The sequence below is a fragment of the Podarcis filfolensis genome, assembly GCF_964270895.1.
Source record: "Podarcis filfolensis genome assembly, chromosome: 3".
NCBI classification, from domain to species: domain Eukaryota; kingdom Metazoa; phylum Chordata; class Lepidosauria; order Squamata; family Lacertidae; genus Podarcis; species Podarcis filfolensis.
In genome coordinates, this window is record NC_139606.1 from 82,240,134 (window position 1) to 82,268,012 (window position 27,879).

At 41.0% G+C, this 27,879-nt stretch overlaps 1 protein-coding gene across 1 annotated transcript in view; it reads right to left on the reverse strand.

The window, feature by feature from the left end:
* Window positions 1-1,492: 1,492 nt before the first annotated feature.
* HEATR5B (HEAT repeat containing 5B) overlaps window positions 1,493-27,879 on the reverse strand; it is a 47,102-nt gene continuing 20,715 nt past the window's right edge. Inside the window, exons 20-36 of the mRNA XM_083604174.1 lie at window positions 27,132-27,321; window positions 25,815-25,984; window positions 23,755-23,899; window positions 22,531-22,770; window positions 20,272-20,523; window positions 17,277-17,458; window positions 16,653-16,721; window positions 14,889-15,068; window positions 13,417-13,651; window positions 12,487-12,747; window positions 12,015-12,142; window positions 10,728-10,872; window positions 7,819-8,091; window positions 6,116-6,340; window positions 5,219-5,370; window positions 3,612-3,825; window positions 1,493-2,057 (exon numbers count right to left, since the gene is read on the reverse strand). Of these exons, the coding sequence (XP_083460300.1) occupies window positions 1,753-2,057; window positions 3,612-3,825; window positions 5,219-5,370; window positions 6,116-6,340; window positions 7,819-8,091; window positions 10,728-10,872; window positions 12,015-12,142; window positions 12,487-12,747; window positions 13,417-13,651; window positions 14,889-15,068; window positions 16,653-16,721; window positions 17,277-17,458; window positions 20,272-20,523; window positions 22,531-22,770; window positions 23,755-23,899; window positions 25,815-25,984; window positions 27,132-27,321 (3,366 nt within the window). The 3' untranslated portion in view covers window positions 1,493-1,752. The remainder of the gene's footprint in view (window positions 2,058-3,611; window positions 3,826-5,218; window positions 5,371-6,115; window positions 6,341-7,818; window positions 8,092-10,727; window positions 10,873-12,014; window positions 12,143-12,486; window positions 12,748-13,416; window positions 13,652-14,888; window positions 15,069-16,652; window positions 16,722-17,276; window positions 17,459-20,271; window positions 20,524-22,530; window positions 22,771-23,754; window positions 23,900-25,814; window positions 25,985-27,131; window positions 27,322-27,879) is intronic.

Genomic DNA, 27,879 nt, shown 5'->3' on the forward strand with positions numbered 1-27,879 from the left:
TTTCTCATAGAACACTTTCAGTATGTTTCAAGTATGAAAATAGATTATCAGGCTAGTTGGGTAATAACAATTTCATTTTTGAAATTGTCAGGGATCCGTAAGTTTTGAGAATCATTATATATATATATATATGATCTAAAACAGGCTGGACAAGATATATATATATATCTTGTCCAGCCTGTTTTAGTTATAAAGATCATTTAGTAACTCCCACACTTACTGCAAACAGTTCAGGAATCTATGACAACAAAACAGCCCTACCCTTCAGAAAAATCCATAACTTAGAGAACTGATCTTACGTAATGTGCGAGGCCCGCAGACATTTCTCAACCAGAAGCATGAAAATGTTTCTAAGATCAAACTAGATTGTGGAAAGCTCAGACAACAGGGGCTTAGTGTTAGCAGAGAATGAACACCATCCACTGCCCATTCACTTCATGGTCCTGTACTAGCTTTACCAGAGGAAAGCAAGGCTCCTTTGTGAAGCAGAAGATTCCGTTGTTCAATGAAATTGTTTCAGTTGCTGGTCCTTTTTTTAACAGAAGACATAGAAGTATTATGAAAATCAAGTTTATCTCCTTATAGAAAATGCTTTCTGTACTAGATAACAAGCTGCTACTGTGGACTGTGTGTCATATAATTGGCAATAAACGTGCTGCCTAAGAGTACACCTCTTTTAGTAAAGAACCAAATAATATGGGAAAAAAGAAACATAGGGTCTTGGCCTCTTGTTTGTCTTTCCATGGGTCATCTTGGTCTATAGTAGTCTTGACAGGAACATTTGGCAAAAAGAAGTGCAATTCTGTCACATTTTTGTTCTATTAAGTATTTTTCACAATGGAGTTTTGATTGCAATGTTGTGTGTATTTTTTGTAAATTATATCCACACATTATGCCTGTTACAAAGAGGTATCTATCCACCATAGCATGCATCTGACAAACTGGATTTTAGGTAAATGCAATATTATGCTACAATAAATGTGTTGGTCTTAAAATATACCAAAGATGTCTTCTTGTTTTTGTTGTAGCAAGACAAATATGGCTATCCCTGTCGAATCTGGCTATAGCCAGTGGTTCTTTTTTTTTTACATGACATAACAGGCTTGACATATTGTGTATGTGCATGTTTAGTACAAAAATGTGTTACCGCATCTGACATTACTAGATAAATACTAATGTACACAAATTTCCTACTCTCCCCCTCAGGGAAGGCACTTCCTGTTTTGCTGCTTGACCCTGCTGATGCCCCACTGCCACCCCACAAGCCTCCCTTACCTGTGCTGCTGGAAACCAGTGCTGCTTTTCTGCTAGCAGTGGAGCATTCAAAGCGACTGCCACACCTGGCCTTATGGGCAGGCCTGCCCTTTCCCCCCCTCACATCAGTGAATTTGCCCAGGGAAAATAAATATATACCCAGCTTTTATAACCACACACTGAACCTGATATTTCTAAAAGTCTAAAAATATAGGCCACCAAGTAACACACAAAACACTTTGTTACAGGAGATAGTTTAACACAGACTCAGATGCATGATCAAACTTATTCCATTTCATAAAAATCTATGTACATATAGATAATATTACGTCCCTTAAAATGCACAGATTTCAAGTTATAACACACACCTAGGAACATAAACCCCTAGTGGATAGCCACAGACAAACAATGCAAAAATACAGAGTGCTATTCAGCAACACAAAAGGAATGATATATTGCATGGTGATCGATTTTATGATTGGTTCCAATAAGAATAAATCAGAAAAAGCTAGTTTTAAGTTTAATTGTTGGAGTGGAATGTACTGTGGGTGGTGGTTGCCTGGCAGCTGCCTTTGCTTTGCTCGCCTGGCTTGCTCGCACTGCAGTTTCCAGCCGTATTTTCAATTCAGGGGCTGCTCCCATGACTGTCTTGAATGCATGAGGATAAAGGGGTCCAATGCGTGTTAGGTCTTGGAGGGCAAACTCATGAAGTTCTTTTGAGACTGCAGATGCAGAAGAGAAAGCATTCTCATTCAGTAAATAAGAAATAAGGGTGGGAACAAGAAGCGCAAGCAGTGGGACTCCTAAGGAGAGGGGAAAAGAGAACAGATTTAAAATTATGCACTTGAACTCAGAGCATCATGTTCACTTATTTCTGTTAAAGAATAAAAACTTCAAAATCTCAATCCATTTCTGACTAATACAAATCCAAAAAGGAAAGCCGAAGAACTATTTTTAGGACCGCCTCGCAACTCCACACTGTGCTCAGTTCCAGAACAGCCAAATGTTTCCCTAAGGTACTGTGTTACCATGGGGGCAGATATAGGATACAACTACATTTAGCAATATATAACCTGCAGAAGAACAGGTGGCATTTATTATATTTTCTTTTTGATTCTGTTGAATTATCATAGCATATCACAAAGCATGTAACCCGCACTATTACAGATTTGTTTGCTGCGTGCACTCTGAAGCACAAGTGAACCATCTGCATGTGCAGACCGCCTTTGCTCCTTTTCACTGAAAGAGCCATCTTGGTTTTTAAAAATCAATAATGCAACATACGCTTCACCAATTGAAACAAACAGGTTAGCTTTTTTAGAGTGTGAGAGTTCCATGCCTATTACAGATTCAGACAAGGGTGATTGGGATATATTGAAATGTATCTCCCGGGACCAGAAAAGGGAGGAAAGTGAATTTTACACCCCTCCCCCATTTCTCCTGCAGCTGCCTGTGCTTCCTCCTACACTGTTTCTAAGAGTTAGTCAAATCTTCTGGAGCTGGTATTTCTTGGCAGAGGTTGAGACACACAGTGGGAAAGGGGAGCAGCTATTTTTTGCTGACTCACTCTTCCACTCATGGAAGCCTTTACTGGATCAAATAATCTTCTGTGATTGAACGGACACAATTGGATACAGTCCATAATCTATAAATTCATAATTTCCAAAAAACTACTTTGGGGAAATGCCACATTCTAGGGTAGGTAAAGGTAAAGGGACCCCTGACCATTAGGTCCAGTCGTGGCCGACTCTGAGGTTGCGGCACTCATCTCGCTTTATTGGCCGAGTGAGCCAGAGTACAGCTTCCGGGTCATGTGGCCAGCATGACTAAGCCGCTTCTGGCGAACCAGAGCAGCGCACGGAAACGCCGTTTACCATCCCGCCGGGAACTGCTAGGTTCCCACCGGGAACTGCTAGGTTGGCAGGAGCAGGGATTGAGTAACAGGAGCTCACCCCATCGTGGGGATTCGAACCGCTGACCTTCTGATCGGCAAGTCCTAGGCTCTGTGGTTTCACCCACAGCGCCACCCGTGTCCCTACATTCTAGGGTAGTGTGATCCAAACCTGGGAGCATTTATTTTTCTTCATTAAAATTGAAGGTGATGTTGCTTTTGGGAGTCCACTAGATCTGTTAGCAGTGACATTGAACTAGGAAACTACAGCCTATCTTCAAAGCATTAATGACATGATTAGCAATCATGCTGTATGGTATTTAAAATTAAATACCAGGTGTAGGTTTAATCCTTCTCTCCCCAGCCACCGTCTATGAAACCATTCCTCCCACTGTGACAATTAGCTTTAGAAAAAGAACTATTACAGGTACTGTACAATTTGAGAATTATTATTCAAGCTACTTACTATTCTGTTCTTCTCCAAGAGCTACCAGTGTTTCAAGAACTTTGATTCCTTCCTGGACTGCTAAAAGTTCCATTTTGTTGTTTGGGCGGTTGATCTCTACACTTTTCAGTTTCTCAACCATTATTGGTGCCAGCGAATGGATATAGGGGGTTGAGAGGGCTCGATTGGTGTGTTGGAATACAGAAAGCAGAAGCTGGTAGCATTTGGCTTGAACCTAATCACAATAAAAAAAGATTGCTGTGTTAGTTTAGGGTTGGTAGTGAAACCATCACAATGTTAATAACGGTTCATGAAAGAAAAGTGAAAACAAGGCAATTCAAATGGTCAAGAAATACTGTTACTTGGTAATTATGTCCTAGGTCATTTCATCTGTTTAATAAACAGTATCTGTCATGGTACAAACTCTGGAACTACACAGAGTGCAAATAATTTGGGATAATTGATTTTGTTCCATATTTGAAAATCACAATTCAAGACATGGTAAAACTTCATTTACTGCTGAGGAATCAGTTAGTAACATGGCAAGTTTTTTTAATTAACAGAGGTATATAGTAGACGAATAGTAGATTAGCTAAAATGTCTTTTTAAAGTTCTGAATTATTTCCTATTCCGACTAAATATTTCTCTGTGTTTATTATAAATGGTATCATCAACTGCTAATGTTCCTAGATCACTATTGGCAGGTTTATGTTCAGGAAGGCTTCCCTGGCACCTTCGTTGTATATATTTAGGCACCAGGCAAAAAACAAACATTCTTCTTTTCCCAGGTTTTTGGCTAATTAAACAATCTATGGCCTTTTAAAATGTGTGGGGAGGCGGTACTGTTTTTGTCTGTTACTATTTGTTTGTTAAGTATTTTTGTGTTTTTATACTATAAATATGGGACGCAGGTGGCGCTGTGGGTTAAACCACAGAGCCTAGGGCTTGCCGATCAGAAGGTTGGCAGTTCGAATCCCTGTGACGGGGTGAGCTCCCGTTGCTCGGTCCCTGCTCCTGCCAACCTAGCAGTTCGAAAGCACGTCAAAGTGCAAGTAGATAAATAGGTACCGCTCCGGTGGGAAGGTAAACGGCGTTTCTGTGCGCTGCTCTGGTTCGCCAGAAGCGGCTTAGTCATGCTGGCCACATGACCCGGAAGCTGTACGCCGGCTCCCTTGGCCAATAAAGCGAGATGAGCGCCGCAATCCCAGAGTCGGTCACAACTGGACCTAATGGTCAGGGGTCCCTTTACCTTTTATATTGTAAATAGCCCACGTTTATTACCTATTTGAGGTCCTGTATCACTTATTTACTATTAAAAAGCTGTAAGAAAGCACTGCTAGTATAAAGTGAATCCCTGTCTTTTTGAGTAAGATGGTAGCTTTGGTTTGTTAAAATGTTACACCACATTAACCAATCTTGAACCGGAAGTCAAAATAGAAATGTTTTTTATGTTGATATATGGCTATATGTAGGTTACGTTGTGTAAATGAAGTCCCACTTGCAAACATCTTACATGCACGGGAGAATTAGAGTACATGTAGGGGTTTTTTAACCGCACAAATGGTAGCTTTAGGGAGAGTAAACTTTTAATAAATGCTGCGTCATTGGGGCGAAAATGGAATACTCACCCAAGGATCAGATGAGTTCAGTGCCATTTTGAATCTATTCATGCAGCCATTCTGTAATGACTGCACTCCAATTATTTCTGTGCTTGCAGACCAAAGGAAGAGTGCAATAGCTGTAAGCATGCTGACTTCATCCAGAATAGGCCTTGAGGCCTCTGAAAAAAATCCAGTGAAAACAGGATGAGAGCTTATACTAAAACGGATTTGAAACAGGCAAAATGAAACTGCTCAGTTACAAAGTAAGAAAATACTGGAAAATAAACATAATATTTCTGATTTAAATAATAATAATGTTTTATTGCACAACCCTTTCAGCCCAGGTTTTTTGTGGTAAAAACCACCACCACCCTATGATATAACATGGAAGAGGATTGCACTTGATATGTTTCTGGAAAGTAGGTTTAAGATTTTCTGATCCCCATGAGATTTTAAAAACTACATTCCACAGATATAGGCAACATACAGAATGAATTACAATAACATAATTGTTAAAAATATTGATATATTTAATAATCCAGTATACCCCTGTTTGTTCTGCTTTTTTATTATTAAAAATATGTAACACACTTTTATTTTGTCAAATTAGTCCCCTTTTGTTAATAAAAGAACCGAATTGCTCATGCATACTAATACTCTTGCCATATATGAAGAGGTTCAAACTTAACAAACATGGGGTTTTTATGGCATTAAAGGAGGATTGCTGGACTCTACAAAGAAGCACTAATACACCAAAGAAGATTTGGACACCCCCATATGCATCCTTAATTCCTTTCTCTTTTAATTTTATAGATCTAACAGAAATAGCAATATGATTATTGAAATAAGTACACCAGTTTTGGTTCCTATGAGAACAGTCCCTTTTGCTTATTTTTTTAGTAGCTGTGTTTGTATGCAAATTACCTGGCTGAGGGTATTCCAAAATTGAGGCCAAGGTACTGCGGATAAGATTTGTCCACTGTTTGTGTATTTCTTCATTCATTGTCATTGGAAGAGTTACAATACTTTTCAATCCTTGAAGTGCTGCGGAGACTGGCGGGGGGACATGGTTTCCTGTTGTTTTCACTGCAGTATCTTTTAACACTTGAGTTATTAGAAACAGGACTGTGGGCAAAATTGTCATGCATCCTGAAAGATAAAAAACATATTTTCTTGCACATGAGTGTAAGAACAAAATGCTACACCATAGGCATGATCCATAGTTCTATATTCTATGTAGTGTTTCACATGAGCAAGTATTATCTGCTGGGCAGTACCCACTGTTACACACGAAGCATATTGGAGTCATATAACAGAAAAGCCACTGTAGGCACACAACTATCCATGCACTCCAGAACCACTGGATTTTGTTTGTGTGTCCATCCCACACCACGTGTTAAAATACAACATTGCACATGATACTTCAAATCTGTCCTGGCGCCTTGACTACCATTGTGGAATAAAAGGGAAAGAGGCTCATATCAAACTATAGAAGTAAACATGATTACTATGTTCTACCTCTATTGTTGGAGGAAACATGCTTCTGAATACCAGTTGATGGGAATCGCAAGTGGAGAGACTGCTACTGCATTCAGCACCTGCTTGCAGGCTTCCTGTGGGACTTTTCTTATGCACTCTATTGCTCTTTCACTTTCCTAGTGAAACTAAAGTATCATATATGTGTCATTTTGGAAGTAACTACGTCCTAACAGGGGACGTGGGTGGTGCTGTGGTCTAAACCACAGAACCTAGGGCTTGCCGATCAGAAGGTTGCAGGTTCAAATCCCCACGATGGGGTGAGCTCTGGTTGTTCGGTCCCAGTTCCTGCCCACCTAGCAGTTCGAAAGCACATCAAGTGCGAGTAGATAAATTGGTACCGCTCTGGCAGGAAGGTAAATGGTGTTTTTGTGTGCTGCTCTGCTTCGCCAGAAGCAGCTCAGTCCTGCTGGCCACATGAACCGGAAACTGTCTGCGGACAAACGCTGGCTCCCTCAGCCAGTAAAGCAAGATGAGCGCCGCAACCCCAGAGTCGTTCGCGACTGGACTTAACTGTCAGGGGTACCTTTACCTTTACGTCCTAATAGCAGCCGTTCCTGATTGTGCATGGCAATAATGTTAAAAATCTGACTCAAAGCTGCCTATCATTTTTTCATTTACCAAATAAGTTCTGGGTTCCGTTTATTGAAATGAATGCGTACAGATTTCAAGAATGCTCTACTGAAGCAAATCTCTGAGGTTTAAAGGTACTCCATAAACTGATGTGCAGTTCGGGGAAAACAAGTGCTAAAGGAATGGAAATTCTGTCCCTTCAAGGAACCACTGAGGGGCGGGGGATTATGCTGTGAATCGCCCTGAGATCTCTGGATGATGGGTGGTATACAAATTTAATAGATAATAGATGTTTTGGACTACAACTCACATCAGCCTCAGCCAACACAATGCTGGTTGGGAAAGGTTGCATTAGAGCCTGTTTTGCTTGTCTGTGCCACCATCATAAACATTTCTCCGAACACTTTCCACATTTTAAAAACAGGTTTCAACCTGTCATGCTTTCATTTCACTATCCAGGATACACTTTCTGCAAAACCTCTTAAAGAAAGATCTTTAAGAAAGATCTACTGCATTACCAGCTGGGGAACAGAGAGTGGGCAGGTCAGACAGAATTCCAATTGTGGCAGCTACAAGACGAGCACTTTCTTCTGGAAGCTGTTGGGTTCTGCTGGAGATATGACTCGGAGAATCTGACATTTTTGTGCTCAGATGTGGCATGTGTCGTACTAGGATAAACATTAGGAGCTCCATGGCAGCAAATACAAGAGATTTTCCTGGCACAAGACCCCCACTTTCTCCTCCTTCGCCCAACATGGTACTAGTGTCTTTTTCTTTTACATCTTCTTCATCTACAAAATAAGAACATAAAAGGCAGTATGTATTAAAAATGTGACTATCATACGGAATACACAGATGACAATGTAGAAAGGGAGTCAAAATAATGCATAATAAATACTGAAAGTATAAATATAGCTACATAGTATTACAACAATAAAACTGTTTAAAATGTATACATTAATATTTAGTAACTAGACAGCCTCTGTTTACTGTTAGAAACTGTGGTACAGAATCAAAGGTGACACAAGTGCTTATGCTATCAGCGCCCTCTCCGATTGCATGGAGCCCGGACAGCCCCGTGGTTTTCCACGGATCTAAGGGCAATGAAACAATCGTTGAGACGGCTAAAGCGCCGGTGGCGGATGACCCATTCTGAAGCTGACCGGACACAGGCTAGAGCTCAATGTCGAGCCTACCAAGTGGCGATAGCGACGGCGAAGAAGACTTTCTTCACCGCCTCTATTGCATCTGCAGAAAACAGCAGCAGGATACTTTTTCAGGTGGTCCGCAATTTAGCAGAACCACCTGCTACATCGGGGCCCAGTACGGGCCACATGATCTCCTGCAATGATTTTGCAAAGTTTTTTGCAGATAAAGTCGCTCAGATTCGGGAAGAGGTAGACGCCACCGTGGGAGCAGGGCCGGGGCGGGAGAGTGCTAGAGTCCTGTCTAGTCAAATTGCGTGGGATTAATTCCAATCTGTTACCTCCGAGGATGTGGACAGGCTGCTTGGACGAGTGAAACCAACCACCTGTCTCCTTGATCCTTGCCCATCTTGGCTTATAAAAGCTAGCCGGGAAGGGCTGGGCGATGGGCTTCGTGGGGTGGTGAATGCTTCCCTCCGTGAGGGAGCCTTCCCAGACCCGCTGAAAGAGGCAGTTATTAAACCGCTTCTTAAAAAACCATCTTTAGATGCGACTACGATGGTCAACTATCGCCCAGTCTCAAATCTTCCATTCTTGGGCAAGGTGATTGAGCGAGTGGTTGCTGAACAACTCCAGGCACGCCTGGAAGAAGCGGACCATTTGGATCCCTTCCAGTCGGGATTCAGGCCTCATCATGGGACTGAAACTGCCTTGGTCACACTGGTTGATGATCTCTGGCGGGCTAGGGACAAAGGTGAGAGCTGTTTCCTAGTTCTGCTGGATCTCTCAGTGGCGTTTGATACCATCGACCATAACATCCTTCTGGACTGTCTTGAGGGGCTGGGAGCTGGGGGCACTGTCATACAGTGGTTCCGCTCCTTCCTCCTGGGCCGTGTTCAGAAAGTGGTGGTGGGGGATGAGTGTTCAGACCCCTGGGCTCTCACTTGTGGGGTGCCTCAGGGTTCTGTCCTCTCCCCTATGCTTTTCAACATCTACTTGCAGCCGCTGGGAGAGATCATCAGGGGGTTTGGGCTGGGTGTTCATCAGTATGCGAATGATACCCAGCTCTACCTCTCTTTCAAATCAGAACCAGTGAAAGCGGTGACGGTCCTGTGTAAGTGTCTGGAGGCGATTGGAGGATGGATGGCGGCTAACAGATTGAGATTGAATCCTGCAAAGACAGAAGTACTGTTTCTGGGGGACAGGAGGCGGGCAGGTGTGGAGGATTCCCTGGTCCTGAATGGGGTAACTGTGCCCCTGAAGGACCAGGTGCGCAGCCTGGGAGTCATTTTGGACTCACAGCTGTCCATGGAGGCACAGGTTAAATCCGTGTCCAGGGCAGCTGTGTACCAGCTCCATCTGGTACGCAGGCTGAGACCCTATCTGCCTGCGGACTGCCTCGCCAAGTGGTGCATGCTCTGGTTATCTCCCGCTTGGACTACTGCAATGCGCTCTACGTGGGGCTACCTTTGAAGGTGACCCGGAAACTACAACTAATCCAGAACGCAGCAGCCAGACTGGTGACTGGGAGCAGCCGCCGAGACCATATAACACCGGTCTTGAAAGACCTACATTGGCTCCCAGTACGTTTCCGAGCACAATTCAAAGTGTTGGTGCTGACCTTTAAAGCCCTAAATGGCCCCGGTCCAGTATACCTGAAGGAGCGTCTCCACCCCCATCGTTCTACCCGGACACTGAGGTCCAGCACCGAGGGCCTTCTGGCGGTTCCCTCACTGCGAGAAGCCAAGTTACAGGGAACCAGGCAGAGGGCCTTCTCGGTAGTGGCGCCCTCCCTGTGGAACGCCCTCCCACCAGATGTCAAAGAGAACAACAACTACCAGACTTTTAGAAGACATCTGAAGGCAGCCCTGTTTAGGGAAGCTTTTAATGTTTGATGTATCACAGTATTTTAATATTCTTTTGGAAGCCACCCAGAGTGGCTGGGGAAGCCCAGCCAGATGGGCGGGGTATAAATAATAAATTATTATTATTATTATTATTATTATTATTATTATTATTATTATTAACAAGTGAAATAGTGTTAAAGCTGTTTCCTTTTACAAATGTAAGGAAATATAGAAATATTTTGATTCTCTTGTGTTATTGAAATGCATCAAAGTATACTAAATAATTCAACTTAGTTTAGGTTTGTTAAGTGTGCAAAATGAATATAAATAGGATGAAGAAAGATACAGTTTGAAATATCCCATCTTCACAAACAAAACTTTGTTCTAATATACTTCATTATTTCTGAAACCCAAAATTAAGGTAACATATCTCACTCATAGTGTTTCTTTTTTCTTGTAGATGATCTTGAGCAGCTCTTACAATCTGCTGCACAACACCAGTAACTAGCAGTTGGACTGAAGGAGGATTGCAGGTCAAGAGGAGTCGATGCAGCACACTCAAAAGTTCAACACCAAGGAGCTAGCAAGAAAAAAAGTTTTTTTCAAAGTTGCATATGATCATAAGCTTTAATAATAAAGCTATCCTACTTTGCTGTAATCCCTTATGTCTCATTTAATCTACATCTGAAAGACTTACAGTGGTACCTCTGGTTACCTACTTAATTTGTTCTGGAAGTCAGTTCTTAATCTGAAACTGTTCTTAACCTGAAGCACCACTTTAGCTAATGGGGCCTCCTGCTGCCGCCACGCCGCTGGAGCACAATTTCTGTTCTCATCTTGAAGCAAAGTTCTTAACCCAAGGTAATATTTCTGGGTTTGAAGAGTCTGTAACCTGAAGTGTATGTAACCTGAAGCCTATGTAACCCGAGGTACCACTGTATTCTGTGCATTCACCACTTTAAATAAAGCACTTACCAAATGCATAAACCAGATGCATGCAACCATATGCATCAACCTGGCCTCAACCAGAGCCAGGGCTTTTTCAGCTGTGGCTCCGATCTGGTGGAATGCTCTGTCACAAGAGACTAGGGCCCTGCGGGAATTGACATCTTTCTGCAGGGCCTGCAAGACAGAGCTGTTCCACCAGGCCTTTGGCCAGGGCACAGCCTGACTCCCTCCTTTGGCAATCCTCACAGAACTCTAGCCTAATGGTTGCCATTAATCTGTTTTGAATTAATGAAATGATTTTAGAATGTTTTATCATTTTACTGTTGTTAGCCGCTCTGAGCCCAGCTTCAGCTGGGGAGGGCGGGATATAAATAAAAATTTATTATTTATTATTATTATCATTCAGCCAAAGTTAAGCATTTTTAATTCCGATATGCTTAACTCTCTCAGCTAACTTGATTAGTTTTTGCCCAAATGTTCATTAGGTTCACACCGCTGCACCTGTTTCAGTGTGTCCGAGCTGGCATTTATGGAATAAAAGGTTGAAAGTACAAATTTGGTTCTGTTTTTTCCTCATAATTAATATTTAAATTGAGAAAAATCAGGACAAAACATATTAGTCAATGCTAATCAATTTGTCAATTTCACAAACTTTTCCATTCCATGACCAATACATGAAACCTTCATTTAATTTATTGTTCCAGCAATCTGCTTTACTTTCTGCATAATCAGATGGCTATCCTAGTTTGCAGTTATAGACTTCAGTGATAATACCTGATCCTCAGCAATGTGGGTTCTAGCACAAGGGGAATCCAATAAAGTGTGCAGAGCTTCTAAACAGGATGTAACATGTTCAACAGGCTCTTCTGGTCGCGGAGAGCAGAGAAACTGTATACTAACACCTGAAAAGCAAATTATTTTAGATTTTAGACGAAACAGAACAACAGTGACTAGTAAAGGGTTTACTGTATTTAAAAAACTATTATTGCATATTGCTGTGCAGACATAAAACACTAGTTTTAATTGTTTTTACATGAGATGACTGTGCACAATACTATTGCAGCCATCAGCAAGTCAAGAGTCACAGGCTGAAACACAAACACTTAGGCACCCCGAGTTCTGAAAGCTAGAATGCTTCTGTTTCTGGTGCTGTCACAAAGCTAGAGTCCATTAAAATAGGAAATATTGCTGCCTGATGATATAAAGCACCACTACAGAATTCTGAAACAACAACACAACATATTACCCAAAATCAAATGCATTCGATCTTTGTTTATCTCTTGCAAAGGTTTGGTGGATGGTGGTGTTCCTGGTGCTGGGTTTAACATAATGGATGTGGCACGTTTCTGTGGATTCGGTATTGCTGCCGACACATCTTCTGTTGATTCAGAAGCATTAAATCCTGTACTATTCAACCACAGTGCAATTGCATGTAGAATTGGGGTCCATGAATTCCGGTAATGCAGTCTAGCTGTATCAATTGTCTCTGGAGTGTAAAACGCTCCACCTGTCAGGCAAAATATTACACTAGATTTCAGCATGGCGATGGAGGCAGAAAGGAACTGAGTAAAAAGTGCATTATCATTTTAAATATTTTGCTAATATCAACTACATCTTAGAATTTCTGCTAACATGCCTCTGCAAACTAGGCCCAAACTCACATGCTTATAGAATTCTTCACATGGTGGCTCACTATCAGTGAAGTCTATCATTCTGACCGTCCCACTGCCAGAAACATGGCATCCTGGGCTAGTTCATATATTACAAATCCATGAATTGTTCATTTATCACTCCATTTCAGAGATTATTGCAGGAACCAAATTTACTGAAGAACACTATGTTTGAGGTTATGTAGGACGATATGAACAATCTGTTTGATTTCATTCAGACATTCGATGTTACTATTTGATTCTGCAAACATGAAAAAACAAACTCGAGACAGCTTCCTAACCATGGTCAGCGAAACCTTCCAACTCTGGCTCAAGTGCTCCAGAGCTAAGGAAATTAGGCTCATGCTTTGTACATTGGGAATGTGCTGTTGTGTCTTTTCCTATAAATGATAGCAAAACAAGGGTATGGACATTGTTCAGCCTTCCTAAACTTGGTCTTTTAAAGTTTCTACCCACATGTCAAAACTATTATAATAACTGTACTCAAAACTAAATTAACAGCTTACCGTCTGGAGGAAGTTGACTTGCAAATTCTGCTGGTAAAGTCAAAAGAGCATAATCTTTAAGTGCAGCTAACCAGAGGCGGCTCAGAGTGGGCAGCTCTGGTTGCACAAGTGTTATTAAACTGTCCGGTGGCAGTTCATCTACTGTGCTATAATCGTCGTCATCGTCATCATTCTTCACTGCTTTCTTCGGTTTAGTTTCTGCTTCTTTTTTAATTTTCATAGCTACAACATACACCTTTAGATAAAGATCCATGCAAAGTATTACAAGCATATACAGACAACACAAATAAAGCTTCTCTGTGTGCCTTTAAGTGTCATTAACGTAACCCCATCCTTAAAATATATCTTCCCTTAAATTCTAGGCTCTTTGCACTAATAAAACCCACACCTCTTAATATGGTCACCCAAATTGTATGTCAGAAAGATTAATTCTGCAGCACACTTTCAACCCCATTCTCAAACCCATAAGGTTTAACAAACCGTTTTTAAAAGAAGTATATATCCTCAAGGTGTTGAAAAGTCATGATCAAGAGAACTTTTGTATGTTTCAAAGTCCCTGGACTGAGTTCATCTAATGAGTCCTGACTGGAAGCCCTGTGCAAGGACTTCTGCTTGCACAATAGGGCTTTCGCCCCACTCCTCCCCACTGCATGCTTCCCATGGCTTGGGATGTTTATGTTGGAAGAACCCCTAGAACTGGCAAGCTGAAATGATTGTGCTTGTGGAACATTTGCCTTAGTGCAATATTGAATTCCTCCAACTGAATATATCCTGTTATAAACAATAAAAAGAGAACTTGGCTGATGATGTCAGCAACTCTAGGGAATACCACAAAATAACATGTTAATAAGGTGTCTTATGCAAATATAAAAACCAGTAGAAATACTTCATATAGTTAAAGTATTGTTTCAGCCTTTTTTACCAGAAAAACTGATTTCATAAACCGTTTTCCATTCATCCTGGCAAGTAGTTCACTGTTTTGTTGACACTGTTTTGCTTAGAGGTAAGGAAGGCTGAGATAAGGGATTTATCTAAGATCATACAACAAGTCTACACCTGAGCTAGAATGTTTCCAGTTCTGAATTCAACACTTCACATACTGGATCATGCTCGCTCACATATTATTTTATTTTTATATGCAATGAAATTATATGTAATAAATGGATCGCTTTATGTCTTCATATGTTAACTTCTATATAGACATTTCAAGTAGCAGCTAGAAACCTTTAAAAATAACCTCAATATACATTGTCTTGCATTCAAAGTCTGAAGAATATTATTGGAATGTTTACAAAGAGCAGCAACCCCATCTATAGTATATCTCCGTTAAGTTATTACATGTAGCTGTATGTCTTCCATACAATGTAATAAACCATATATCAGATCAACTGATTTTTTCATCTATTGCATTCCACTCCACAGAAAAGCAAGAATAAGCAACTGCTTTTATATTATTATTCTTAAACATTTACCTCAGCCCAAGCTTTGAGTACTGCCAGTTTTTCCATAGTAGTAGCGCTCTCCCTGTAAAGCTGGCTGGAAGACCCCTTGCCTGTTTGCACTTTGTCCAGTGAAGAGACAAGGAGGTTGTGAACACGGCGAAGATCATTAAGGTCGCTTACTACGCCACTTCCAATCCAGGTGCTACACACCTAAAAATCAATATAAACAGCCAGCTTGCCTTTTAAGAAAGCATTCCTCCACACAGAGAACCAGTTAGTCTTGGTCTAGGCTCAAAACTCCACCCAAATATGAAGACCAGAGCGTGAGTTAGAGCTAATTTCCATTTCTCAACCTAGCCCACCTCATCAAAATGTTCAAATGATAACATGGGAAATTCCAATACAATTGAGTTAGACAAATCTGCATTGATCAGAGAGGTTTTAAGAAAAAATTAAGAACTTTCAACACAGGAATATTTTCTGACAAATTGTTTTAAGCAACACTTTCATGGTTCTTTTTAATTACAAACATTAATGTGACTGCATTACATAATACCATCTGCAATTCACTACTGGCTAGGTACTATGAGGAACAAGAGACCAAGTTTACCACATGTAATGAAGGCAAAGGGGGGGGGGGGTAAATGGCCAAAAACATAGGCACAAAGTGAACAATAAACTGAGGGGGGAATGAACTTTTTTGGTAGTTTTTAAAATGCTTTTTGAAAGTGTGAAGAAACAAAATGGTGAACAGGAGAGAAACAGTGCAACCAAAAATGATGGGTGGACCAAGAAGGAACATGATACTGTAGATAAAAAAAAAACATGAAATAAGACAAACCAGAAAGATCAGACAAAATATAAAACAGAAGTGAAAAGGAAGAAGACAACCAGAAAGACAAGCCTGAAGACAAATAACAAGGGAGCATAAACACTTGTGATTGTATTCAATGAAAGCAAGACACAAACTAGTACATCATGGGAGCAGCCTACTTCCAAAGCATCTCTTCCTTCCTTGATCAGATGGTGCATCCTAAGCACAGTTTACCTGCTTGCTAAAGGGAAATCCAGTGGTGTTTAAGGATCTTCTGCCCTTTATATGACTGAACACAATAAAATAACTTTGAAGTCAGACCATGAATTTGCTATATAACTGGATTCCTCATTCTCCTAATAAATCAAGGAACTGTATGCCTCCCCCCATACAATCCCGTCCCTGGTGGGCATCCCTGAGCAGATCTTACCAGAAAATGCACATAGGGCAAAGAAAGGTCAACAGTGCAGAGGGTTCATTACCCTTATCTGGCTAGAGATCAAAGGAAGATGACTTATACCACGTCAGATCACTGCACATCAAATCCCAGTATTATCTATTCTGATTGGCAGGTGGTTCTTCAGGTTCTCGGGCACAAGTCTTTCACATCACCTCCACAGACCCAGTGCAAGACATTGCACTATCTGAGACTGGCCCAGGCATCCTCTCCTCATCTCCCACTGCCCCCTTTCCTGCTTTTCTGTTCCTGCTCCACGCTCCATTCCTATCCTCCTCCACGTTTTCTGCTCTTGCACTCCTCGCCACTTCTTGTGCAACTAGCTGCAAGCTGGCTCTACTCTGAAGAACTGCAAAACCTAACTATTAACTGCAAAACCTTTAAAAAATGTCAGTCCTAAGAGTCAGCGGAGGCCTATCTTCATCCACAAGGAGATAAGATGCTTTCTTAATATGATGCGCCCTCCCAGTTTTGGCTAGTATTCATTTCTCTCTCCATCTGACAACCATGATTTTCTTTGTACCTGGCAAGCTTTTGCTGTAATATCAGAAGGGGTGTCCTGTGAAAAAGCTGGCCTTAAAGCAGCTCCAACCTGTGCGAGAAAGGAAAATTGATGAAACCATGCCCTACACCCACTCTTGTAACAGGAATTTAGACACTTTGCATTAATTAACCTTTGCAGCTAATTAACCTTCGTAACTGTCATAATTATACGACAGACACTATTAATCATTTTTTTCAGTGGAAAAAGACATCTAATTTTAGAAGCAAATGCGTCTCCAAAGAAGTCACAAGTTTCGTTTTGCAATTGCTATGGCAGAGAATGCTGATTGTAGTAATATTATAAATCATGGAGAAAGGGAGTCAATTGCTCATCACCATTCAAGCTGACCTAGCCATGGCTACTGACTCAACTTTTATGACTTTCCAAATGTGAATTGGTAGGTTAAGAAGATTAAAAGGGGGAGCTGTAAATCTTCACATATAATGAGCCTAGACCTGTATGAGAGCTTCATGCATGCCTACAGAGCACCTGTGACAAACAGGATCTCTTCATGCCCATCAAAAGCAAGACGATTCTCAGCTGGGATACATCTCGTTTCACAACTGATTTTTTGCAATGGCATAAGCACATAGATAAGCTTACATTAGCCTGATACTGCTCTAGAATCACATGGCCTGGAAACTCTGGTTCAGGAACTGCTGCAAATTTCTTGATAATGTCTTCAAGTGCTTGGAGACCAGCCATTCGCAACTGGTTGCTGTGGTCAGTTGCAGCCATAAATGCCATGCGAATAAGATCAGAGAGGTGAAGAACTAGAAGGTCATCTGAAAATAGACACAAGAAAAAGCAGACTGTTTCAGAAGTCATCCGTGGTTCAAACTTACACACATCTTTCCCCCCAAAGAACTACATTATAATATAGACATATCATATAGTCTAAGCAAAACAAAACAGAAAAAATGAGCAAAAGTACCACCTTAAGAGCCAATATCTCTCATGAATTCTGAACTATTCTCCTTAAAATAGGATTTGAAATGATAATAATGTTGCATCTACGGAAAATCTAAACTGCAGTTAGCAAATTCACAGTGCCTATTGTTTACAACAGAGCATGTGATCACTTCTAAGGTTCACCCATTGGATATTTTAGATTAAAGGAGCAATTCATTCACACAAGAAACAAAAGCTTAATTCAGACCATAAACAAATCTATTGAAAGAATGCCAGGAGGAGAAAAGATGAAAAATATAACAATCTATAAAGTCATCACCTTTGTTGCATTTCACACACACACACACACACACACACAGTTTACTCAATGTTAAACTTAATTCGCATAGGATTTCTGCAGATAATTCTATTACCATTTTATTTAATCTAAAAGAAATCATCAGTACAAGGAGTCAGTGGAATGACCTATTTCAATATGCAGGCTTTAAAAGCAATAATCAAAATTTCCAACATTATTTTCATCTAAATTGTAAAATGTGCCTAACTTTGTAGTAAGTATCACATAATTTTTTAAGAATTCTTTTACATTCCATATTATCAATAGTAGCCTATCTGATGCTTCTGAAATGCCCACAAGCAGGATCTGAAGTCAACTGCTTTGCTTGCAACCCACTGCTATACCTCCTTGCTTTTGCCACCCAGGAAAAGGTATTCGGAGGCATACCACCTCTGAATCTGGACATATAAGTCAGCAATCATTATGAACACCTGTTGATAAGACTTCATGGTAAATATTAACATGCCAGAACAAAATATTTCATATCCAATTCAATCATATATATCTCAGCTCACTAAACCAAAATCTGCATGAAGGTTGTGTCTGCATACTTTGTCCTTGTGTTACTCTGCCTCACTTCTTGTCATGCTGTGACTGAACACTTCTAGGGTGATTTAGTTATAATTTCCCATTATTTCTGAACCAGGAACCTAAGCTTACTGGACTTAGACCAAACCATGATCTGAAACAAACTTCAAACTGTGGTTTCAGACACTAGTTTCATCCAAATCTGGTAAGTATAGTTTCCTGGTTCAGATATAACAGGGAATGGTTAATTCACCCTAGATATCTTCAATTGCACATTGGAAGAAATGAAATAAGAGTTCAGAGATCAGAAGGGTATATGCACAAGACATATACATAATACACCAATATAATTATGTCCAAACATATTTAGGCCAATGGAGGGAGCCACATCATCATGATGTACCAACTGAAGCTCCCAGATATTTACAAGAGTAGCCACAGCCTATGCCCAGAACAGCAGCTTAGCTTTCAGGTTACAAACTGGTTTTCCCTTTTACTCCTTTGTTTTCCTACCACTATTTATTTAAATGATTTCCATTTATTTAAATAAGAATAATCTCAAAGTGGTTTACAACCTAGCTTAAAACATCACATAAAGCATAACAAAATGTCAAAATAAAACATTGCACATGAAGATCAAATACAAAATTCTCAAACATAAAAAATTACAGACTAAAATTGTATACAAAAATACAACCCCTACAAAACAGCAGCATTAGCAACCACACAAATGCCTGAAATAGAAGCTGCACCTACACTCCCCCACAGCAACATATCTCAAATACATTCTTAGCAACCATCCACATACAAACATACCTTATGCATTCCCACCAACCATACAGATAATGCACAGCTAATCCCTAACTATTTATTACAAAGTGAACATCTGGTCTACAAGAATATACAACTGTGTTAAGCATAGTTTACAACCAGCTCATTCACCTACCTCCAGCTAGGGTAATGCAGTATTGTATAAGCAGCAATATAACCACTCCCAAATCACTCCATCTCTCACCCAGTTAGGACCAAACTGGTATTAAGTAACTTTGAAACACAAAAGTATTGCAACTCAGTCTCTTACTCTGGGCGGCGAATATATAATTCCTGTTGCCACCCTATGATACATTACTTACATTCTCCTACTGAGCACATTCAGCAGTACAAAATAAAACATGGTGATGCCTTCACAGCAACCTCAGAAAGGTCTGCACTTCCTTGGCCCTCCTATCTCAGTCTGTGGGCTGGAATGCAAGTCAATTAGCAGCAGCTGTTTCCACTCTCCTCCTCCTCTGGAAATAGCAGCAGCATCCTGGCTGACAAGGCAACCAGGAGCAGAGTGAGCACAAAGACAGAATGGACTTTTCCTTGCCCCAGGACCCCTCAACAGCAACAACAGGCAAAAGGTAAAGCAAGTCAATGTCAAGATAAAAAGGCACAATAGTTTTTCGCAGACTAATGGTCATTCCAGCTGTCTCTTAATTGCCAAACTTAGAAAAGGATGACCACTGGACAAAAAAATGCCTCTGCTCATAAAAATGTCAGAATCAATGGACTGTTAACACTTAACCTCTCTGTGTGAGTGCAAACCTGTCTACATCTGCAGGAAAAAGCCACCTGAAACCTCAACATGGGCAACAAACACACACTGAATCCCTGATCAGAGATGAGGCTCATTAAGAGACCTTGAATTTTCAACTGTCCGCCCTATAGGATTTTATTAGAGTAGAATCAGATAAGGGGCTATAGTTACCTATAATTAAGTAGTTATTCTAGAGAAGAAACACACACACAGAGAGAGAGAAAGATACCAGTCTCTCTTACTTTTAGGATTTCTGAGTTTGGCAGAACGGGCAAGAGCTAGATCAAAGTGGGCTTTATTTGCATTTTCACATAGCATGATAATTCGACACAGGCAATCAGCAGCAAATACTCGAGTAGCCCAGCGAGGAGCTACAGAAGGCTTTGTTTTGTCTTCTTCACCCAGTGTAGTAAACATCATATCATCATCCATTTCATCTTTTTTCTCTGAATCTTCATCTTTTTCACCTCCCAAAGGAGCTGTAGTGGTCATATCTGCAAAATAAGAAAGGATCTATTATTCATTTAAAACATTTTTATCCCAGCTTTCAGTAGAGCAACTTGCAGGACATCTCCCAAGAAGAATAAAATGTAATTATATGTAATAATAAACACGAAGTAAAGCAGCATTAAAAGGAAACCAGCAATAAAACAACAGAATCAGTATTAAATTATCCACCTAGAAGCTTGAGATAATAAAATTGTCTTCATTTTCACTGAAAAGCTATTTAAAAAAAGCATAACAAAACCTTTCCGTATGACTTTACAGAAAAAATACCAAACCAGTTCAACAGTACTAAAACCCTATGAACAATAGTTAAATTTAGTTAGAGTAGACCCACTGAAAATCAGCTGACATATCAATTTAATTCAGTCCGATATCAGAATAGCAAACCTTTTATTCTTGCATTGGGGAAAACTGACACTAGGTAACAAATGCAAGAAATGACAGTGGCAAACTTGTTGAACTATAGTTCTTTTCGCAATCAAGCCCAGAAACATCTTGGTATTTTACAGCAAAAATGTATTTCTCTAAAGAGACATAGTAAGAAATGCATGCTTACACCTCAAAAATGATGAAGATGGCGCTTTGAAGTCAATCTAGCGAGACAATATCAGGGCCTTTTAAAACATATGTAAAGTCTCACCACAATTCTTTTGGCCTATGATACAAATATTGGCAGGGCACTATATTTACAAGAAAATATTTGGCAAGAATCTAGAATGATTCCACAGCACTGATTAATACAAGCTAACAAAATTCAGGAGATGTCAATAGCCCAATTCATACCCTGGCTCCAAACCAGGCTCCAATTTCTATTTGAAATGTTCTTGGCTCCAATTTCTATCTGAAATGTTCCTAGAAGAAACTGGGATCAACAGATCAGTGACTCAAGAGTTATTTCATTTGCATATTAGTAGCTCATAAATAATCTTCTGAAGACAGTTTTATCAACACACCAAGCACCTCCTAAGCTACCTATAAAACACTGTAGCAGTGACTTTCTAATATGCCTCAGGCTCCACTGAAATTATGAGGCCCTCGTGTGTTAGTGAAAATACAAATCAGCACCTAAATAAAACTTTAAAGGCTGACCTTTACAGCCTGGGGGAAAAAAGCTTCCAATAATACATAATTCCAGATGGATGAGGCCTCAGTTAGATTACTGTGCATCTAGTCCTTACAGCATGTTCCAGTAGCCTTATCGGAGGTCACTAGAGCATGAATAGAAGGGTTCAATTTTGTTAGGTGGGGGTGTAGCAGTTGGTGCACCAGTCATAGCTGGAAAAAGGCACTCCTCACTACTTACGTGACCTATGCATCTAACAAGACTGGGTACCCAAAAGCAGGGGCGAACGAAGGTGTCGTGACACCCGGGGCAGGGTGTTGCTATGTAGGGCGCATGTGCAGTGTCACAACGTACAGTGCATGTGCAGTACATAGTGAAACCGCACATGTACTGTACATAGTGGTTTGCCGGGCCCGGCGGCGACGCTCCAGCGCTGTATGGATGGCGCCGGGATCCTCTGCTCGCAACTGCAGCCTCGAATGGAGGATTCTCCACATGCGGCCGCAGCGGAGCGATGGCTGCTCGCGCCGCTGAGAGCCCCTGTGGGGTGCCTTCTTGTCACCCCCCCCCCAGACAAGACACCCGGGGCGCTCCGCCCCCCGTTGTGACGCCACTGCCCAAAAGAGTACTTAACATGAGTCTGACCAAACTGCGGGAGGCAGTGGAAGACAGAAGTGCCTGGCGTGCTCTGGTCCATGGGGTCATGAAGTTTCAGACACGACTAAACGACTAAACAACAACAACAACCCAAAAGATAAATATTAGACATTGGACAATTGTTGTTCCAAGATGTTTAACAAGGTTTTCTTCAGTAGAGGCTGGACCATGACTTCCTATAATGCCATAGGCATACTTGATGGAAAAGTCTGCTAAATAAAAAGCTTCTAAAGGAATTACAAGAGTCAAAACATGGTCATTTTCAGATACTTACCACTGGATGCTGCAAGGACATCTTTACATAACATCAGCCAGTGCGAGAGCTTTTCTACTGCCAAAGATGAAAGCATATGTCCCAAGGTATCATGAATATCAGAGCACAGCTTCCGATCAGTCTCCCGATCTAGCATTCCAAAAAGGACTCCCTCAAGTCCAGTCTCTGTGATATTGATTCCCTGATGTCGGCCATGAATATCCCTCCGGGAGCCTAGTCCTGGAGCAAAAGAATTCATATCTGCAAAACAGATGGTAAAGGCATTTTACATTAACAGGAATTATTTTCATCAAAATAGCAACTTGAGATTTTTCTAAAAAGTCTATGGCTCCATATGATCCAAATAACTAACACAATGACATCTGCAGCATTAAAATGCAGTACTTAATATGATAAAACACCAACGATGCAGAAACTAAGGTGCTAGTAGTCTAGGGAAGTACCAGTAAGTAACCTATGTATCATTGCGTCATGTAATTCTGTTTAAACACACCTGCCCATCCAAAGTTGTTGCATATTTCATCATTTATATAAAATAAAGTACTCCATATTTGGGCAACTTATTCAAATCCTTTTAAAAGGTTTACATAAATTAACATATGCATGAATTAGTCTAACTCAAAAAAGCATTGATGGCCGACAGTAGAAAAAAGGTCACCCATTCAAAAACTGTATCACTACATACTTAGGACATAAGACAGAGGTAGCTAACTTGTGACCCTTCAGATGAAGTTGTGCTCCAGCTCTCATCGATCCCAGCAAGCATGTCTAATGATGGGAGCTGCAGTAAATCATTATCTGGAAGGCCAAAGGTTAGCCACCAAAATGTAAGGGGGGCGGGGAAGGGAAGCTTTCTGCAAACCTAGAACAAAGGCACCTCTAGCCTTGTCCTGTCAAGTCTAATTTACAACAGGCCTTGAGCTCAGTTCTTGAAGCTTTTAGGCAGACATCTTTCCCAGCTCTGCTACACAGAATCAAGTCAATTCAAAATGCTGGCAAATCCAATCTGGCCAACGTATGTGGAAAGTGTGCACTTTCATAGTCTACCATTGGAGAAAAACTGTCAAAAGTGAATACTTTAGAATGAAACAAATGTATATCATTTTTACGAAGTCAGACAACATGCAGGTGAAAATATAGTATGGGAAATGCACTTTAAAAGTTTACAGCATTAGCTGTTTTCATTTGGTCTTTAGGAAAGTAAACATGCAAAGCAAAACTTACTCATCCCATTATTTTCTTTGTCTCCAGCATTTTTGGCTAAACTCATGGCATATTCACATACTTCTGCGGCTTCTCTCTGAGCAAGCTGCCTCAGACATGCTACCGCAGCCCGACGAAGTAGAAGGTGGGAGCTGCATAGGTGAACCTGCAACCAGAGTCATAAATCAGCAATCAAACTAGCTGGGTGACTTGAAAGAACCCATAGGTACTGTTGCTTAATTAAAATTAGCTACTCAGTAGACCAATCTTTTTATTAATTGAAAAAGTACATGAATCAATTAAAATAGCAGTTTAGCATATTGTGGGTTTCCTACAGCATCTGGTTCACCATTGTGAACACCAGATGTTGGACTAGATGGGCCACTGGCTTGATCCAGCAGGCTCTTCTTACGTTCACATGAAACCAAATACACATTTCAATATGACTGCTGCGAAAAGGGGGCCTGGGGTATGTGTGTTGTTTGTGCATATTACTTGGGTCATTTGGCGGCGTGGTAGTGGCTGGGATGGGATGGCTTCTAGGTATGTGACAAAGGTGATTGCCACAGCAAGCTATGGAGTATAATAGAAGCAACCTTTGTTCAAGAAACTCTGACTTGTGGTTGCACAAGCCTGAAAGTCTTTATAAGGGCAGAAATTTGTCTATCTGCCTGGACACTAGAACGTGGACAACAGAGATGCTGATAAGGCCTTCAAGAAACAATGCATCTGATGGTTAAGTTCTACCTCCACTGTCAGAGGCACCACTTTACATAGCAAGCGCACTGGCTTGCCCCCGGAAATGAGGGGGCCGGAGCTGTGGGGCATGCTGACATCACTTGTGCATGCCGCAGGGCATGCCAAGATCAACTGAGCATGCTCCGCAACGTGCTGACGTGTCATGCCTCCTTGAATTTTTTGGGGGCCCCTTGCTGCCTCCCAGAAGGTGCCCCTGTTACATAGGGTCATTGAAAGCTGCCTTGTACTGAGTCAGACCAATAGACCATCTATCTCAGTGATTGGCTGTGATTCTCCAGCATTTCAGGCAATGGTCTCTCCCAACCCCACTGATGACTGTACCCTGGATGTTCTGCCTACAAAGCATGCGCTCTACCACTAAGCCACAGCCCATCCCCTAAAATGTCTCTTTATGATGCCATAGCTGTGCCCTTGCACCCATAAAGTGATCCTTTCAGAGATGCACTCTTTATGACCAGAGATTCACCAGAGTTCAAGTGTAGGCACTTGTCTGTTTTGACTAGTGTGTGCATACCCACTCCCCCTCAATAATGCCTTCATGCATTCTTTTGAACACATGAATAGGGTTAGTATTTTACCATCATCTGATCTGAATGATGCTATCAGCTAAGAACAGTACTGCTCTATGAAGAATACCAACAAAGAGCAGCTGAAGTTCACATGATGTGTTATCAACGGCTTCCACTATCGAGTGCAAACTGCTGTTTATAGCAAACTTAAATATGCTTTAGAGACACATTCAAACGTTTATGGTAAATATTTTCTTCCTAATGAAAGAATGTTTTAAACTGTAACCTGCCTTGGATGCCTGGCTGAAAGACAGTATATGAATGCAATTAATAAATAAAAGAAAGAAGTACATCTATATATCTTTTCATAAGAATCATATAACTTTATTTAATTTGATTCCCTCCCTCTCTTCTACCTCCTCCACTCATCTCCCCTAATACTCATGGGAGAAATGGCAATGTGATCTGTAATTGCTAGGTTGAAAGCTTTATTGTTATTAGTTATTGCTATTTTGTGAGACTACAGCTGATTATAACTGAATGACCTGTCTGTTTCTGTATGTATGTTCTTGAAAATCTGCAATGAAACCTGTATTATTTTTTAAGAGCTTAACTATTTGGTTGGACTATGGCTATTTAAGAAGTCACGGTAGTCAGAGAAAGGGTTAAGGCGTGAGGAAGGCTGTGTGTTCTCCACTTCTGGAGAATACAATTGATCATTTTGACAAAATTTCTCACCCACCCATCCCCAAGTATCCAACTATATAAATGTTATAGTACTGAAACATAATGAGAGGCATAGCTTATACTCACACAAAGGCTGGGAACAAGACTGGAGAGGTTAACATGTCGTGGTGCAAACATGTGAAGTTGCTGGAGGCAGGAAATGGCAGCTGCCTGAACAAGAGAGTCTGAATGATCTTGTGTAATTGCACAACCCACCAGACATGAGGAACGGATGGTGGAAATGGTAGCTCCATTACCTATCAAATTTAAAGTTATCAAATCAACTTCAAAAATATCTACATAATATTCTATTTCAGTCATGAATGCATTTAATTTCCATGGATGCATTTAATTTTCTATCCTGTCACTTACCTCAAAATGTAATATACACCAAGGCTATAAGCTTTATTTATTTGATTATAGGGCATTGGTCTCACAAGGTAGATGATGATGATGATGATGATGATGATGATGATGATAATAATAATAAATAATAATAATATCAACAACCATATAAAAGACAAGAAAACACCAACATTCCTGAAACAGCAGCATGAAAACTGCATCCCAGCCTACATATATTTAGTCACTAATAAGAATGTTAAGAAAAGAACAGCTGAGACTCCAAGAAATAAAAATATAAGAAAAAAGAGAAAGTTGGAAAGGAACCAGAAATCGAAGCCAAGGGAGCCTTATAGCACACCTACCTGCACATTATTGTTGGTGGTCCCTGTTAGACCAGAAGGTAAAAAAGGTAAAGGTAAAGGACCTCTGGATGGTTAAGTCCAGTCAAAGGTGACTATGGGGTTGTGGCACTCATCTTGTTTTTCAGGCTGAGGGAGCCAGCATTTGTCCGCAGACAGCTTTCCGGGTCATGTGGCCAACATGACTAAACCACTTCTGGACACCGCAAGGAGTGCCAGAGTGCATGATAACACCATTTACCTTCCCACTGCAGCGGTACCTATTTATCTACTTGCACTGGCATGCATTTAAACTGCTAGGTTGGCAGGAGCTGGGACAGACTAACAGGAGCTCACCCCATCATGCGGATTCAAACCACCAACCTTCTGATCAGAAAGACCAAGATGCTCAGTGGTTTAGACCACAGCGCCACCAGCTACATTAGGATTCACACCAGCAATCAGAATGTCGTCAGGCAGAAGATATAAAATGGAGAGAGACTGGAACAGGACTAAAGTCACAATCCTTGCCTGGGAGTAAGTCCCACTGAACTCAATAGGACCAACTTCTGAGTAAACATGACTAGGATTTTGCTTTAAGGCTGCAATCTTAGGTATCTTTGTTTGGAAGTTGGATTTATTTTTAAAAATGTGTAATATAACGTGCACACAACTTAACAGGAGGATTACGGCCCTCATTTTTATTGTTTTGTACACTAACCTTGCAGCTCCGGGCCAACAGTTGTTATTATGGCACCTAGACATCGACCCAAACATTGGTGTACTTCTGTATGTGATGGAGGCACTGTCAAAAGTAATGTGAGAACCAAAGACAGAGTAGGCTCTACGTATCCACGGTACATTGGTCCACTAGAGTCCACTATTAAAGCGAGCGAATGGAGAGACCATGTCTGGAACAATAATTAACAGGTTAATCATATACCTTTGGCACAGTTCACTAAGACTGTGGTAGGGTATGGTTGTCACTTTAGCACAGCGGTTCCCAGTCTTCATCACATTATCTCTCTCTCTCTCTCTGGCTTGGAAAAGTAACTCTGAAGCCCCACTTTCTGACAATTATTAAGGAAACTGAAGCACAGACCCTGCTCATGTCCCACAGAACTAAAAAGGGAGGAAGCAGAGCCATCAGGGCCCACAACATGGTTTAAGTTTTCTGTGAAGTGGACCACCAGCACTAATGTTAATGAAACACTAACAAGTAGTAAAGGTAAAGATAAAGGGACCCCTGGCCATTAGGTCCAGTCGCGGACAACTCTGGGGTTGTGGCGCTCGTCTTGCTTTACTGGCCGAGGGAGCCGGCGTACAGCTTCCGGGTCATGTGGCCAGCATGACTAAGCTGCTTCTGGCGAACCAGAGCAGCGCACGGAAACGCTGTTTAATTTCCTGCTGGAGCAGTACCTATTTATCTACTTGCACTTTGACGTGCTTTCGAACTGCTGGTTGGCAGG